The sequence below is a fragment of the Halictus rubicundus genome, chromosome 7 (assembly GCF_050948215.1).
Source record: "Halictus rubicundus isolate RS-2024b chromosome 7, iyHalRubi1_principal, whole genome shotgun sequence".
In the NCBI taxonomy this organism is placed as follows: Eukaryota; Metazoa; Arthropoda; class Insecta; order Hymenoptera; family Halictidae; genus Halictus; species Halictus rubicundus.
In genome coordinates this window covers 12,464,170-12,476,458 of record NC_135155.1, presented here as the reverse complement: position 1 = coordinate 12,476,458, position 12,289 = coordinate 12,464,170, and the positions used below count along the sequence as shown (strand labels likewise).

The window sequence follows — 12,289 nt, the reverse complement described above, 5'->3', positions numbered from 1 at the left end:
TTGTTCGGCTAGGAGCGGCACGAATCATTAAAGCTACGCGAACACGTGGCGTGTCGTACGAAATACAGGAAATAAAAATAAGCTCACCTTGAAGCGACGCGCTGCACCGTGCAAAAATTTTCGGGGGTGCGGTGACGTTAATCTGCGTAATAATCGAGACCCGGCGTCCGTCACGATTAATTCCTTGTTCCCGGCCGCTGTCCCCCGGTAGTAATAAATTATTAATATCTAGAAGCGTTTCCCATAATACTCGAACGTACTCACTAACGAATTATTCACCACTGAACTGGTTTACACCGCCAATAAACAGGCGATGCCGGCACAGTGTTTCTCCTCTGAAATTGGCGATTAAGTACGAACTATTCGGTAACTTGCAAAATAGAATTCGTCGAGGTCGTCGTTCGAAACTGTATCACACGATCCCGTGTTCTTCGTGTCTCGGCGATCGAGCTCGAGATGCAACGCTCTTCAATTTTCTAGTAATTCCTGTGTGTCGGTTGCGTTGAGGTTAGGTTTAACATTAAGTACGAAAATCGTGAGAGCCGTCAAGTGACGTCATAACGGGCCCTACGATTCGCCAGAAACGCGTCAGACTACAGATTTTTCTCGGCGAACTTGTATACACATTTGCTTCCGGTTTCTTGCGTCGGCAACACGGTCGTGCCGTACGAGCAATCGCGCGATCACGTTTACAGAATCCCGATGATCGATAATCGTCGCAGCCAAATTAGCGTTATACACCGTTCGTTCCTCTGAATTTAATTTATCGATGCTCGCACTGCCGAAAACGCATTCTCAGTCGTCAATGTGTGTGTGAGTGTGTGTGTCTGTCTGTCCGTGTGCGTCTACGTGTACGTGTTTACGTATATATGTGTCAGTCGGTAACACAAACGCGGAAGGTAATCCCAGGCGGCGTCGATGAATCTCTTCAATTTCCTTTTTCGAAACCTTCCGATGTATCGACCGGCTTGTTTTTTCCCGGAAACTTACGGCACACTAAAGAACGAACACAGATATACATCGAATTTGACCTCTTGCAATGGCGAGAAAAGAGAGATAGAGCGAAAGAGAGAGAAAGAGAGAGAGCTCTGTCTCCGTTCTTTTTTTCGCAGCGATGTATAGAAACGTTTTACTATCCGATGAGATCAGTATGCACGCACTGACGTGACATCCGTGAGGAAAGAATCGTCGGAGTGATTGCCGCGACACGTAAGTATATATATATATATATGTGTGTGTGTGTGTGTATATATATCTCTCTCTGTTACTTCCGATTTGTCATTCGGTGCCGGGGCTCACGGATTAACACTTAACCTAAGCGCGTCTCGTAAAAATGCCGAGGTACACCACCCGGTGGTGGTCTGGATGTATCGTCGCTTCTAACCTTGAAAACGTGAGTTTCAGGTTGGTAAGTTTAAACTCGACGTGGGTTAAATACACAGAACGTTAGTCGTGGTTCACGTTGCAGTGTGATCTTCACCTCCGCGCGACAAACTTTTTCTTTCACCGGGTGAGCTGTAATTCTTGTTAAGTATACGTCGATCACTCTTTCACACCGGACGGATGAATAAACCGCGAAGGTTTTTTCTTTGATTGAATGGCCCCGTGGCTATGGTGCCGCGTTATAGGCCGTAAAGCGGCCGGCACGCAGAAAACCGGTGGCGGTCTCGAGAAGCGCACACCCCCGATCGCGCATCCTTCCTGGAGCCCTGGCGAGAGCCAACTGCCCCGCGCGCTTGTACGCCGACATTCAAGGCGATTCCACAAACGACCAGCTGATCGAACTAACGGGCTGGGTGTCCGACTCGCGCACCGGCTCCGGCTCCTGCATCCAATGTCACTTTTACAGCATCGAGCAACACCTCCTCGAACACGGGCACCGCCGACGAAACCAGGTCGTCGCGAACTGCAGTCAGCGAATTAAACGGAAAACGAATAAACCGGAAAAGACAAACGACGATCGTGCGCCCCCCTCCTGCGTACGGTATGATTACCACCTTGTATTAGTGGATTCAATGTTCGATCGTAGGAGGGCACCACTAACCGCAAATGGTTGCGCAACCATTCCTGTTATTTTTATTACCGATATCGTTGCTTGAATAATCGTCGAATCGACGAAACAAAAGGTTTTGTATTGCTTCGAGCGTGATTTAGACTCTGAAAGTTGTTCTATATGCGTATGCTCTCTCATTGAACGACACAAGGACTTTAAAAAATGGTGTGACTTTCTTAAAAAAAAAAACCTCAGTATGTTTGCACGAAATTCGGAATTAGCAGAAGTGAACTGCAGTTTTCAAATTTCAATGATTATGTGTGCATTCGTATTTCGTATAGTTTAAATTAATTTCATGGCTATTATGCGGTTGCCGCTGATCAATAGAATGGTAGACACGACATATAAATAAGTAAATGAAAAACGAAAAATGTAAGAAATTTATTGGGAATGTATGTATAATAATTATTATGTATGCATATTAATATGATTGTAATTTTGAATTAAAATGAGTGATTATGTTATCGTTATAACGTGATAGGTCTGTATTTATATTGGTCCTTATCACATTAATAAGATTATACCTATTAATCGAATATATTTTTCTGCACAACCATATTTATGGATCGATGTAAAATATGCATAAAAGCAAAAAATAAAAATATACGGAACATTAGTTGTTTCTGAAATTACCGTAAAGAAATTATTTATTTCTACTTCTTCAATTTTAGAATTCAGAAAATATTAAAAGAAAGATTCACAGACGAGGTATAGGTATAGGTCCTTACGACTCGTCTGTGATAGAATGAAAAGTGATGCAATACATATGTACTTTTACATTTGGACTTCTATGCGCAGCCGCGCGCAAATGCACGAACGTGGACTCAACGTGTTGTCGGTGTACAAAGTTTCGTACGCAAACGAATGGTGTTATTTGTATTATATTCTTAACGTTGTTCTATAATCATTCAAATAAAGAACATCCGAAAAATAAAACGAGAATCTTACTTTTTATAAAATATATTCTTCACGATTAGGTATTGTTTATTATATTAAATATTTAAATTACAAGTATTCCATATTGGTTTGTTTCAAGTAATCGGGTAACAAAACTACATTATAAATATTTTCCGTTTTTATATATTAAATTCAGTGTTAAATTGTTTACTATTACAGTGACAAAACAAAATGTGCGGAATTTGGGCCCTGTTTGGATTGAATTCGTCTTTGACCTGCATTTGTGAGAATTTTAAAAAAATAGAACATCGTGGTCCTGAAGCTTTTAAACTTGAATACGACCATTCAGTCACAGTATGATTTTGCTAAAACTTCTTAATACTGCATTAGTAATACTGTGTACAAACTACTACAAAATGCTATATTTTTTTTTATAGAATGGATATATCGGATTTCACAGACTGGCAATTGTTGATGATCTCCATGGAATGCAACCAATGAGACTTTACCAGCATCCCCAAATTTTTTTATTGTGCAATGGTGAAATATATAATCATAAACAAGTACAATTGATTTCACTACTTATCTTTTCGTTGCTATCAAAAATTACATTGCTTCATGACTAAATTATACATTTAACTTTATAGATTGGCCAAAAATATGAATTTGAATATGTTACACAGTGTGATATAGAAGTAATAATACATTTGTATCAACGTTTTGGTGCTGAAAATGTAGCCAAAATGCTTGATGGTGTGTTTGCATTTTGCATAGTGGATACAAAAAAGAGAAGAATTCTGATTGGTAGAGATCCTTATGGCGTCAGACCTTTATTTCGATTATTTTCTGATGATGGACAACTTGCAGTTTGCTCAGAAAGCAAGGTAACATAGAACCAGTAATTTATTTGAAGGAGAATACAAATGTTATTATATTGGAATATGTATTCAGGGTCTTATAGGAGTAACAAAACAAATGAAATCAAAATGGACATTGAAACCGTTCCCACCAGGTCATTATGAAGAATATGAAATCTTAACCGATGGTCGCACAAAATTGTTATCAACAGTAAATTATTATAAGCCAGGCAACAAACCGAGCTTTCAAGTATATACTCCTTGGAATGGTTTGTGTGATTTAAAACTACTACCATAAAGTTTCAATAATAAATATAATAAAAATCCAATAATGTATCATATTTCTTGAAGTGTTGAGTAAAACAAATGTACACGAGAACATAAGATTGCTTCTCTCAGCTGCTGTGGAAAAAAGACTAATGGCTGACCGGAAAATAGGATGTTTACTATCAGGTGGGTTAGATTCAAGTTTGATCGCAGCATTGCTCGTGAAACATGCAAAAGAAAAAGGTCTGCCATATAAAATACAAAGTTTTGCTATTGGAATGGGTGATAGTCCAGACATTATTGCAGCTAGACAGGTTAGAAAGAATATTGTTATATTGTACTATATGAAACATTTTATTAATGTTTGAATGTATTAACATGCCTTTAATTAGGTTGCAGATCATATTGGAACAGAGCATTATGAAATAATTTTTTCAAAAGAAGATGTAGAGGATGTATTGGATAAAGTGATTTATCATCTAGAAACTTTTGATATTACCACAATCCGAGCTTCTATTGGGTAAAATAAAATTATTATAAGAGGATTCTTTTAACTTGAAATTCAATAATGATATCTTAAATTTCAGAATGTATCTTATCTCGAGATATATTAAGTATAATACAGATGCAACCGTAATATTCAGTGGAGAAGGTGCAGATGAACTTGCACAAGGATATATTTATTTCAGAGATGCACCTAATGAATTAGAAGCTCATAATGAATCTATTCGATTACTTAAAGATATTTATTTATATGATGGCTTGAGAGCAGATAGAACAACTAGTGCCTTTAGTCTAGAACTACGAGTTCCGTTTTTAGATCTTCAATTTACAAATTATTATCTCTCACTGGATGCTGCTACTAGACAACCACAAGGTATAATTAATGAGTAGACAGTGGATCTTGATGCAAAATAAAAATTTTCTGCATTAATTGTAAGAAACAGGAGCTGCATAGACATTTATTCTTTCTCATAATCATTTTATTAAGTCACAGGCAATATAATCGCATTTTTTAAATCGTCTAATATTTTCACTGTTCTGTGTTTCACCTACCCATTTTTGTCATAAACACATAAAATCCGCCGTCTATTAATGAGAACATCACCTACTTGAAAAGTATTCATGCTAAAATGGCAATATTTATACAATAAATTTGTTACAGGAGGGGTAGAAAAGCATTTATTAAGATCTGCATTTGATAACACTAATATACTGCCATCAAATATACTATGGAGGCATAAAGAAGCGTTCAGCGATGGCGTAACGTCGATTAAAAAATCTCTGTTCCAAATTATACATGAAATAGTAGACGATCGTATATCAGACACAGCGTTAGAGAAAGCTCATTTGAAATATTCTCATTGTACTCCGAAAACTAAAGAAGCACTTCATTACAGGTAATAGAGTGTTCTTTTTAAACATTTTCCAGATTATTATTTTGAGAGATAAACTGTACCATTTTGTGTTCTTTAGAAACATTTTTGAATTCTATTATGGAGGGCAAGCTGATAGTTTTACGCCATATTTTTGGATGCCCCGTTGGATAAAAGGAATTAACGATCCATCTGCACGATATATTGCGCATTATTCGGCAGATAGTAAAAAATGATAACAGTGATACCAAAGAAGAATAATTGAGGATTATCAATATTATAAATATGTGTACAATTAAAATAATAATTGTAATTATAAAAATGTTAAAAAATAGGTATGAAATAAATTTTCTGGAAGAATTTATATGATATTAAACACAGTGTCAATTTTTTTTACAGCCAATCAATAAAACTTTACATTCAAAATATATAAATTAAATAATAAATTATAAGTAAATCATTTTTTATTTGCAGGAAAAAAAAATTGTTTGAATTACCCCTGGTGGGACTCGAACCCACAATCCCCGGTTTAGGAGACCGATGCCTTATCCATTAGGCCACAGGGGCGGTTGGTAGAACTTGTTTCCTTCTTGAAATAGTTTTACACAAATTAAAAAGCATTTGCAAATTGTATAATAAAAGTAATCTTCACGGAAATATATTTTTGACAACATATATAGCTTTAAATAGTAACTCATGTCTACAAATATCACAAATTAATAAGAAACGTACGAAACAGCTGTTTTAGGAAATTTCAAGATGGTGACGCATGTTTTGAAACAGTCAACTGTGTATCATTTTTTTTTATAAAATGAGAACATATTTGATTAAAATAATGATGATTTCAATATAAATTAACAATCAGATATATTTTCATAGTGAGTGTATTATGTTTGACTTATAATGGAACTAATGTTAGTAACTTATCCTATATATAGTGTTATTAACTTTGTTTATTTTTTAAATAATAAATAGATGATGTCAACGAGGTACTTTTCTTTCTTGTCTGGGGTAATAATAGCCTCCTTAACATGGACTTTCAGTTTGTACCTTTATTCAAGACTATCTCAAAACAATGACATCATTAATCCAACAATACTAGTATCAGAGAGTTCCAAGTCGTTAAAAGAATCATCATTTGATCACAAAGTATACAATGATCGCGAACTTAGATTACACGATAATCTAATATTTCATGATGAGAAGGAAGCATTAGTACAGAAAGGTAGTTATAAATTAAAAAGATCTAGTTATAAGAACAGCAAAAATCTTATAGAACAATTAGAATCTGTGCCAGTAAAACCTGCAGTTACTTTAAGACAAGGTATTAAGAAAAATCAATTTTTAATAGCTTTGTTGTTTCTAGCGTGTTCTTTTTATCGAAAGTGTTAATCTATTTACAGGTTTAGACGAGCTAGGAATTGTAAAAAATTACGATGACCAGAGAAAACGAGACGAAGGTTACAAAAATTATGCCTTTAATGTTTTGGTATCAGATAATATTGGGTTACACAGAGTATTGCCTGATACAAGGCATAAATTGTGTAAAACACAACATTATTCTATCAACTTGCCACCAGCCAGTATTGTGATATGTTTTTATAATGAACATTACATGACACTTGTGAGATCTTTACATTCCATTATCCAAGGGACTCCTGATGATCTCTTGCATGAAATTATTTTAGTAAACGATTGGAGCGATGACAAAACTTTACATGACAAAGTTAAAGTATACATTGATAACAACTTTAACGGTAAAGTAAAATATTTCAAGACTGAAAGACGTGAAGGATTAATAAGAGCAAGAATGTTTGGTGCTAGGAAAGCAACTGGAGAAGTTTTAATCTTCCTAGACAGTCATATAGAAGTAAATGAAATGTGGATAGAACCTCTGCTTTCACGTATCGCTTTCTCAAAAAGTATTGTAGCAATGCCAGTAATTGATATTATCAATCCAGATACCTTTCAGTATACTAGTAGTCCTTTAGTAAGAGGTGGATTTAACTGGGGTTTGCATTTTAAATGGGATAATTTACCAGTTGGCACTCTGGAACATGACGAAGATTTCATAAAACCCATAAGGTGAGATCATATATTTACATGTGCATATTTATTTTAATGATTTTTTATTCAGTAATTACCGTTAAATAGATCGCCAACAATGGCTGGAGGACTTTTTGCAATGAATAGAGAATATTTTACACAAATAGGAGAGTACGATGCTGGCATGGATATCTGGGGTGGTGAAAATCTAGAAATATCATTCAGAGTAAGACAATAATTTATTCAATTTTGTTTCACTTTTAGTTTGATAATAATTTATACTATTTTTCAGATTTGGATGTGCGGTGGAAGCATTGAACTCATTCCCTGTTCAAGGGTTGGACACGTATTTAGAAGACGTAGACCCTATGGTGGAAATGACAAACATGATACTATGTTAAAGAATTCATTGCGCGTAGCATATGTTTGGTTAGATGAATATAAAGATTACTTTTTAAAGAATGTTAAAAAAGTGGATTATGGCGATGTTACGGATAGATTAAGACTACGCAAGGAGTTAAATTGCAAAAGCTTTGCATGGTACCTAAAAGAAGTGTACCCTGAATTAACATTACCAACAGATAGCAAAAATAAATTGAAAGAGAAATGGGCAAGATTAGAACAGAGACCGATCCAACCTTGGCACTCTAGGAAAAGACATTACACCGATGAATATCAAATTAGACTGTCCAATACAGTATTATGCGTTCAAAGTGAAAAAGATATCAAAACCAAAGGCTCTAAGCTGATATTATCCACATGCTTGAGAGTTAAATCGCAGGTAATTAAGAGAGAAGACATTTCTGGAAAAAATATGTTATATAAGACTATTATAGTTTACTGTAATACGTTCCTTTCATAAGAAAAATAATTATCTTTTATTTTTAATATCGATATGTTGTGATTTGTGCAGATGTGGTATGAAACAGATAAAAATGAATTAGTCCTTGGTGAAATACTGTGCATGGAAGGATCAGAAAAAATACCAAAACTTGGGAAATGTCATGAAATAGGTGGCAATCAGGAATGGAAGCACAAAAGTGCTGTAAGTAGTACTTGCTAACTTTTTCATGGTAATTATATAGATTAATTAAACTAAGTTATTTATGTACAGAATGGCACACCCATATACAATATGGCAGCTGGTACATGTTTAGGAGTAATACAAGCTACAAAAGGAAGTCCAGTTATAATGGATCTATGTACCAAATCAAATAAAACTCTTATAACATGGGATCTAGTACATTCGAAAAGTCTTAAAAAAAATTGAACAACAAGAAATAAAGAATACAAACGCGAGACAAAAAAGTATTAACTGCAGATTATTAGACAGGAGAAGACGTATGAACAAATTAAATGGAAAGTTTGAACTTTTGTGATACAAAGTAAGATATTATAGAAGTTAAAAATGCTTATTTTTCTTATTATTGTATGTCACAAGAGTAAGAGGGGGATTATGCAAGTTATTTTACGTTTTGGTAGCAGATTAGATAATTTATTGATGAATTTTTTATACATTTTAAAGTAAAAGAGAACACCTACAAAGCTGCCAAATTAAAATACTACTAATTACCCATATAATGCAGCTTGCAAATAGTATAGCAATTTAAGACGATTCCAACAGAAGCAATACTCTGTACAATATATGTATCTATATTTGTTGTTTTTGTATTATTTGTTGTATACATATACACATTTATACTAAAGTTTTATAAAATAAATTAATGTTTAACAAATTTACTTATTACAAATACATCATTGAATTCTATGAATAAATTAAAATTGAGCGAAAGAAGTAGTCATAAATTACTTTCCATCAGTGGGCCTCTACTATCTTTTATGCACATATGAAAGGATTTTTTTGTGTAAAAATTAAACGAAGTAACGAAGACCATTTTTGTAATATGAATATATGGAAGCACAGAAGAGGTATAGTTTCTATTCACACCACTGACTATTTATGTACAACCACCGTTGGTAATGTTGCGAGTGATACGGAAATCCATTGAATCCATTGAAGAATCATCTGACAAGTGAGAAACAGTAATTGCTCGGTAGTGTTAAATATTAATTGTTCATAAACTTTTAATTGACATATCATCTACATAAACATGTATTTTTATGTGATTATAGAGTTGACAAATAATCTCCCTTTATTTAGTCGTCAAATAAATATATAGAAGAAGCACAAAATGTACAAGGTTATGTTTACTACAAATGTCACCGCTGTTCCTAAATTGTTGAAAATAAATCATGGAATTACAACGTATTCAAGCAATTTACTTCACACACGTACGTATTCAAATTATAGATTACTTTAAAATATAGTTAATTTAAAGATTATAATCATAGATTACCAAAAAATATTCTTACAGTATATACATACATAGTAGATTCAAATTATAAATTAGTACGACAAATACTTTGTTGTTTACTGTTTTAGAAGTTCCTGTATTATTTACAAAGAAAGACGAAACTGAAAGTCTAAGAATAAAAGAATTTAGAAAAAAGTTACGAGAACGTACACCCATAGGTAAATAGTATTTTATAAATAAATCAAATATTAAAAATATGTACTATAATTCTTATCAAAGTAACCTAACTTGACGCACAACAGAGAAACTAGAAGAACTAGAAGAAGGTATGCATCCTTATCAAGAGAAAGAACCATTAAAACCTTTCCCAAATAATACAAATCCTGAAACGGGAGAGGTAGGAGGACCACGTGGACCTGAACCAACTCGCTATGGTGATTGGGAAAGGAAAGGACGAGTTACAGATTTTTAGAAGTCTAATAAAATACATAGCAACAGATTTGTGTTAAAATAGTATAATATTTATTATATATTATGTACATAGAAATGTTTAAGCTATATATTGTATGATAATATTTTTATAGTTAAAAAATTGTCTATTACAAAATATCTAAAAAAAGTGAATTACTCATGAAAATTTGCATAAAGACATTGTTTGGTTTAAACAGCGTATATGTTTCAGTTAGATAGTTCTATTCTTTTTAATTTACCTTGTAATAATATTTTTTACTTATAGATATAGTTTAGTACATTAGTTAATATTAAAGCAATATTTAAAGTTTCACTATTTATGATAGTAAAAATTACACAAACATAGTTCTGTTGTGTTTTGTTAAAAATGAACAAAAGCAATAATACAGTTTAACTATTCAATCTTTTTTCTTATTATGTCAGTGAAATACACCACTGAGAATATATTTAATTTGGAATTGTCCTTGAGTATTGTTAGAATGAATATATCTAACGTTATAAGCAAAATTTCTATGAAACCATTAATATATAGATCTAGACAGTTTGTAACAAGTATGAAACTTATACATTTTCATTTAAAAAATTAGTATAACCATGTTATTCTTTTATATTTTGACATAATATGTAGGTGTGTTATTACAAGCCAAAGAAACTAATACAAAGGTTGAGAAGGAACAATCTCAGAGAATGAAACAATTCCATGAAAAACTGAAACTGCAACCGATACCGAGTGAGTAAAATTATTCAGATTTAAGATAATAATAGCAAATGATATTAACGTGAATAACTAGATAATGTGCAAGTTATAATATGTAATTACTACAAAGAATTGTAATTACAGGAGTGCCTCCAAAAGAACGTTTTGTGGACTTGTTATTGGTAGAAACTGACCCAAGCAGTGGGGAATTAAAAACGAACTCTGAAAAAGACCCAACAAAGTGGGGAGATTGGCAGAACGGTGGCCGGGTGACCGATTTCTGAATCGGAAACTGTAATTCATAAATAATTTCTATTTACAGATATATGAACGTATGTCCAAATTACAAGAAAAAAATATTAATTTTAGTTTATTTTAATCTTCAAAATTGACAATACTGATTATAAATTTAAGAAATTTCATTCCAACATAGATTTTCAAATAGATTGTCATTGTTAGCTGAAATAATTTAAGTTATCGTATTTCGTTGTCTCTTATAAAAGCATAATTGTTAAGTTCTCTAATAACGAAAATGAAAATTTTAGTACTGGTAAGAAGTTCATGTTGAAATAAATACACATTTAATATAAAATTGGAAACATTTATTTAGTAGATAACATTTAAAATACCATAATCGAATGCTTTTTTGTTTTACTATTCGTCAATCAACTTGTTATAAATGTACCACAAATACATATAAAAAAGAATATCACCAACACAGTATTTTGGTACAAAAAGTGTATCATATATTTTTATGTAAAATCAATATTAAACACAATCGATTAAAATAGTTAATCTAATGCATGTACACACAAAACTAACTTATTATAAATGTACATTTAGTTGATTAGTTTTTGCATAAGTAACGTAATCTCTTATGTACGAATGGCATGACAAAAGAATATCTGACAGAGGTAATTTACTTCTTAATTGAAAGAAAATTAATTAAATTCATACATTATTCGGTAATTAAATGCAATAATGGTTTCATTGATTCTGTTACTTAAATATTGAATCTATTCCCGTACAAACATATTATTAAGTTATCACTATTCGTGTACCGTATTCTGGAGTTTTCAAGAGAATGTTACACTGTAAAAAGTTATTTTCGCATTATCTTATGTACAATTTAGTAGCACTGCCGACTAAAAGTATTTTAACGATAGCATGATAAAGAAATTTTTCAATAGTAATTATCAGCTTTCTCGTTTCTATAAAAGTTCTATAAAAAGGTGGATGAAAATATTATTACATTGAATATGTTGTTTGACGTGAAATTAACATTCACAGATACAATAATCTTGTTGTCT

At 32.7% G+C, this 12,289-nt stretch overlaps 5 protein-coding genes and 1 non-coding gene across 18 annotated transcripts in view; 4 read left to right on the top strand and 2 right to left on the bottom strand.

The window, feature by feature from the left end:
- Positions 1 to 1,501, bottom strand: part of Snf4agamma (SNF4/AMP-activated protein kinase gamma subunit) — a 143,610-nt gene extending 142,109 nt beyond the window's left edge. The window contains exon 1 of one of the 5 annotated variants that reach the window (XM_076790293.1): positions 1,385 to 1,501. The gene's annotated coding sequence lies outside the window, so the exon portion shown is untranslated. Of the gene's footprint in view, positions 1 to 87; positions 971 to 1,384 lie in introns of those variants that run through there. The other 4 variants (XM_076790295.1, XM_076790294.1, XM_076790296.1 and 1 more) reach the window with 4 other exon arrangements.
- Asns (asparagine synthetase) lies at positions 1,176 to 5,840 on the top strand. 5 transcript variants are annotated; one of them, XM_076790306.1, is made up of 10 exons: positions 1,176 to 1,213; positions 3,170 to 3,304; positions 3,388 to 3,513; positions 3,598 to 3,834; positions 3,902 to 4,076; positions 4,159 to 4,388; positions 4,467 to 4,594; positions 4,662 to 4,951; positions 5,240 to 5,474; positions 5,551 to 5,840. In XM_076790306.1, exons 2-10 carry the CDS (start codon positions 3,182 to 3,184, stop codon positions 5,684 to 5,686), a joined length of 1,680 nt encoding a protein of 559 aa, XP_076646421.1. In that variant the 5' UTR covers positions 1,176 to 1,213; positions 3,170 to 3,181; the 3' UTR covers positions 5,687 to 5,840. The 5 variants fall into 5 exon arrangements, with proteins under 5 accessions (XP_076646421.1, XP_076646418.1, XP_076646419.1 ...); XM_076790303.1 differs by lacking the exon at positions 1,176 to 1,213 and adding an exon at positions 2,024 to 2,126; XM_076790304.1 differs by lacking the exon at positions 1,176 to 1,213 and adding an exon at positions 2,140 to 2,425.
- A 104-nt stretch (positions 5,841 to 5,944) lies between these two features.
- Positions 5,945 to 6,017, bottom strand: Trnar-ccu (transfer RNA arginine (anticodon CCU)). Its single transcript has one exon. It is a non-coding gene; the product is annotated as a tRNA-Arg (tRNA).
- An 11-nt stretch (positions 6,018 to 6,028) lies between these two features.
- On the top strand, positions 6,029 to 9,303 carry Pgant35a (polypeptide N-acetylgalactosaminyltransferase 35A). Its single transcript, XM_076790300.1, has 7 exons — positions 6,029 to 6,328; positions 6,426 to 6,774; positions 6,854 to 7,535; positions 7,605 to 7,722; positions 7,789 to 8,277; positions 8,410 to 8,541; positions 8,611 to 9,303. The coding sequence occupies exons 2-7, from the start codon at positions 6,426 to 6,428 to the stop codon at positions 8,764 to 8,766; spliced, it is 1,926 nt and encodes a 641-aa protein (XP_076646415.1). The 5' UTR covers positions 6,029 to 6,328; the 3' UTR covers positions 8,767 to 9,303.
- Positions 9,304 to 9,433: 130 nt separating this feature from the next.
- Positions 9,434 to 10,476, top strand: LOC143355486 (succinate dehydrogenase assembly factor 4, mitochondrial). Of its 5 annotated transcripts, none has more exons than XM_076790309.1 (4): positions 9,434 to 9,550; positions 9,630 to 9,788; positions 9,940 to 10,029; positions 10,114 to 10,476. In XM_076790309.1, the coding sequence occupies exons 2-4, from the start codon at positions 9,689 to 9,691 to the stop codon at positions 10,281 to 10,283; spliced, it is 360 nt and encodes a 119-aa protein (XP_076646424.1). In that variant the 5' UTR covers positions 9,434 to 9,550; positions 9,630 to 9,688; the 3' UTR covers positions 10,284 to 10,476. The 5 variants fall into 5 exon arrangements, with proteins under 5 accessions (XP_076646424.1, XP_076646427.1, XP_076646426.1 ...); XM_076790312.1 differs by having other exon boundaries at positions 9,449 to 9,550; positions 9,658 to 9,788; XM_076790311.1 differs by having other exon boundaries at positions 9,459 to 9,539.
- Positions 10,477 to 10,619: 143 nt separating this feature from the next.
- LOC143355488 (uncharacterized) lies at positions 10,620 to 11,969 on the top strand. The gene is made up of 4 exons (XM_076790314.1): positions 10,620 to 10,834; positions 10,911 to 11,012; positions 11,124 to 11,315; positions 11,476 to 11,969. Exons 1-3 carry the CDS (start codon positions 10,699 to 10,701, stop codon positions 11,261 to 11,263), a joined length of 378 nt encoding a protein of 125 aa, XP_076646429.1. The 5' UTR covers positions 10,620 to 10,698; the 3' UTR covers positions 11,264 to 11,315; positions 11,476 to 11,969.
- Positions 11,970 to 12,289: the final 320 nt, after the last annotated feature.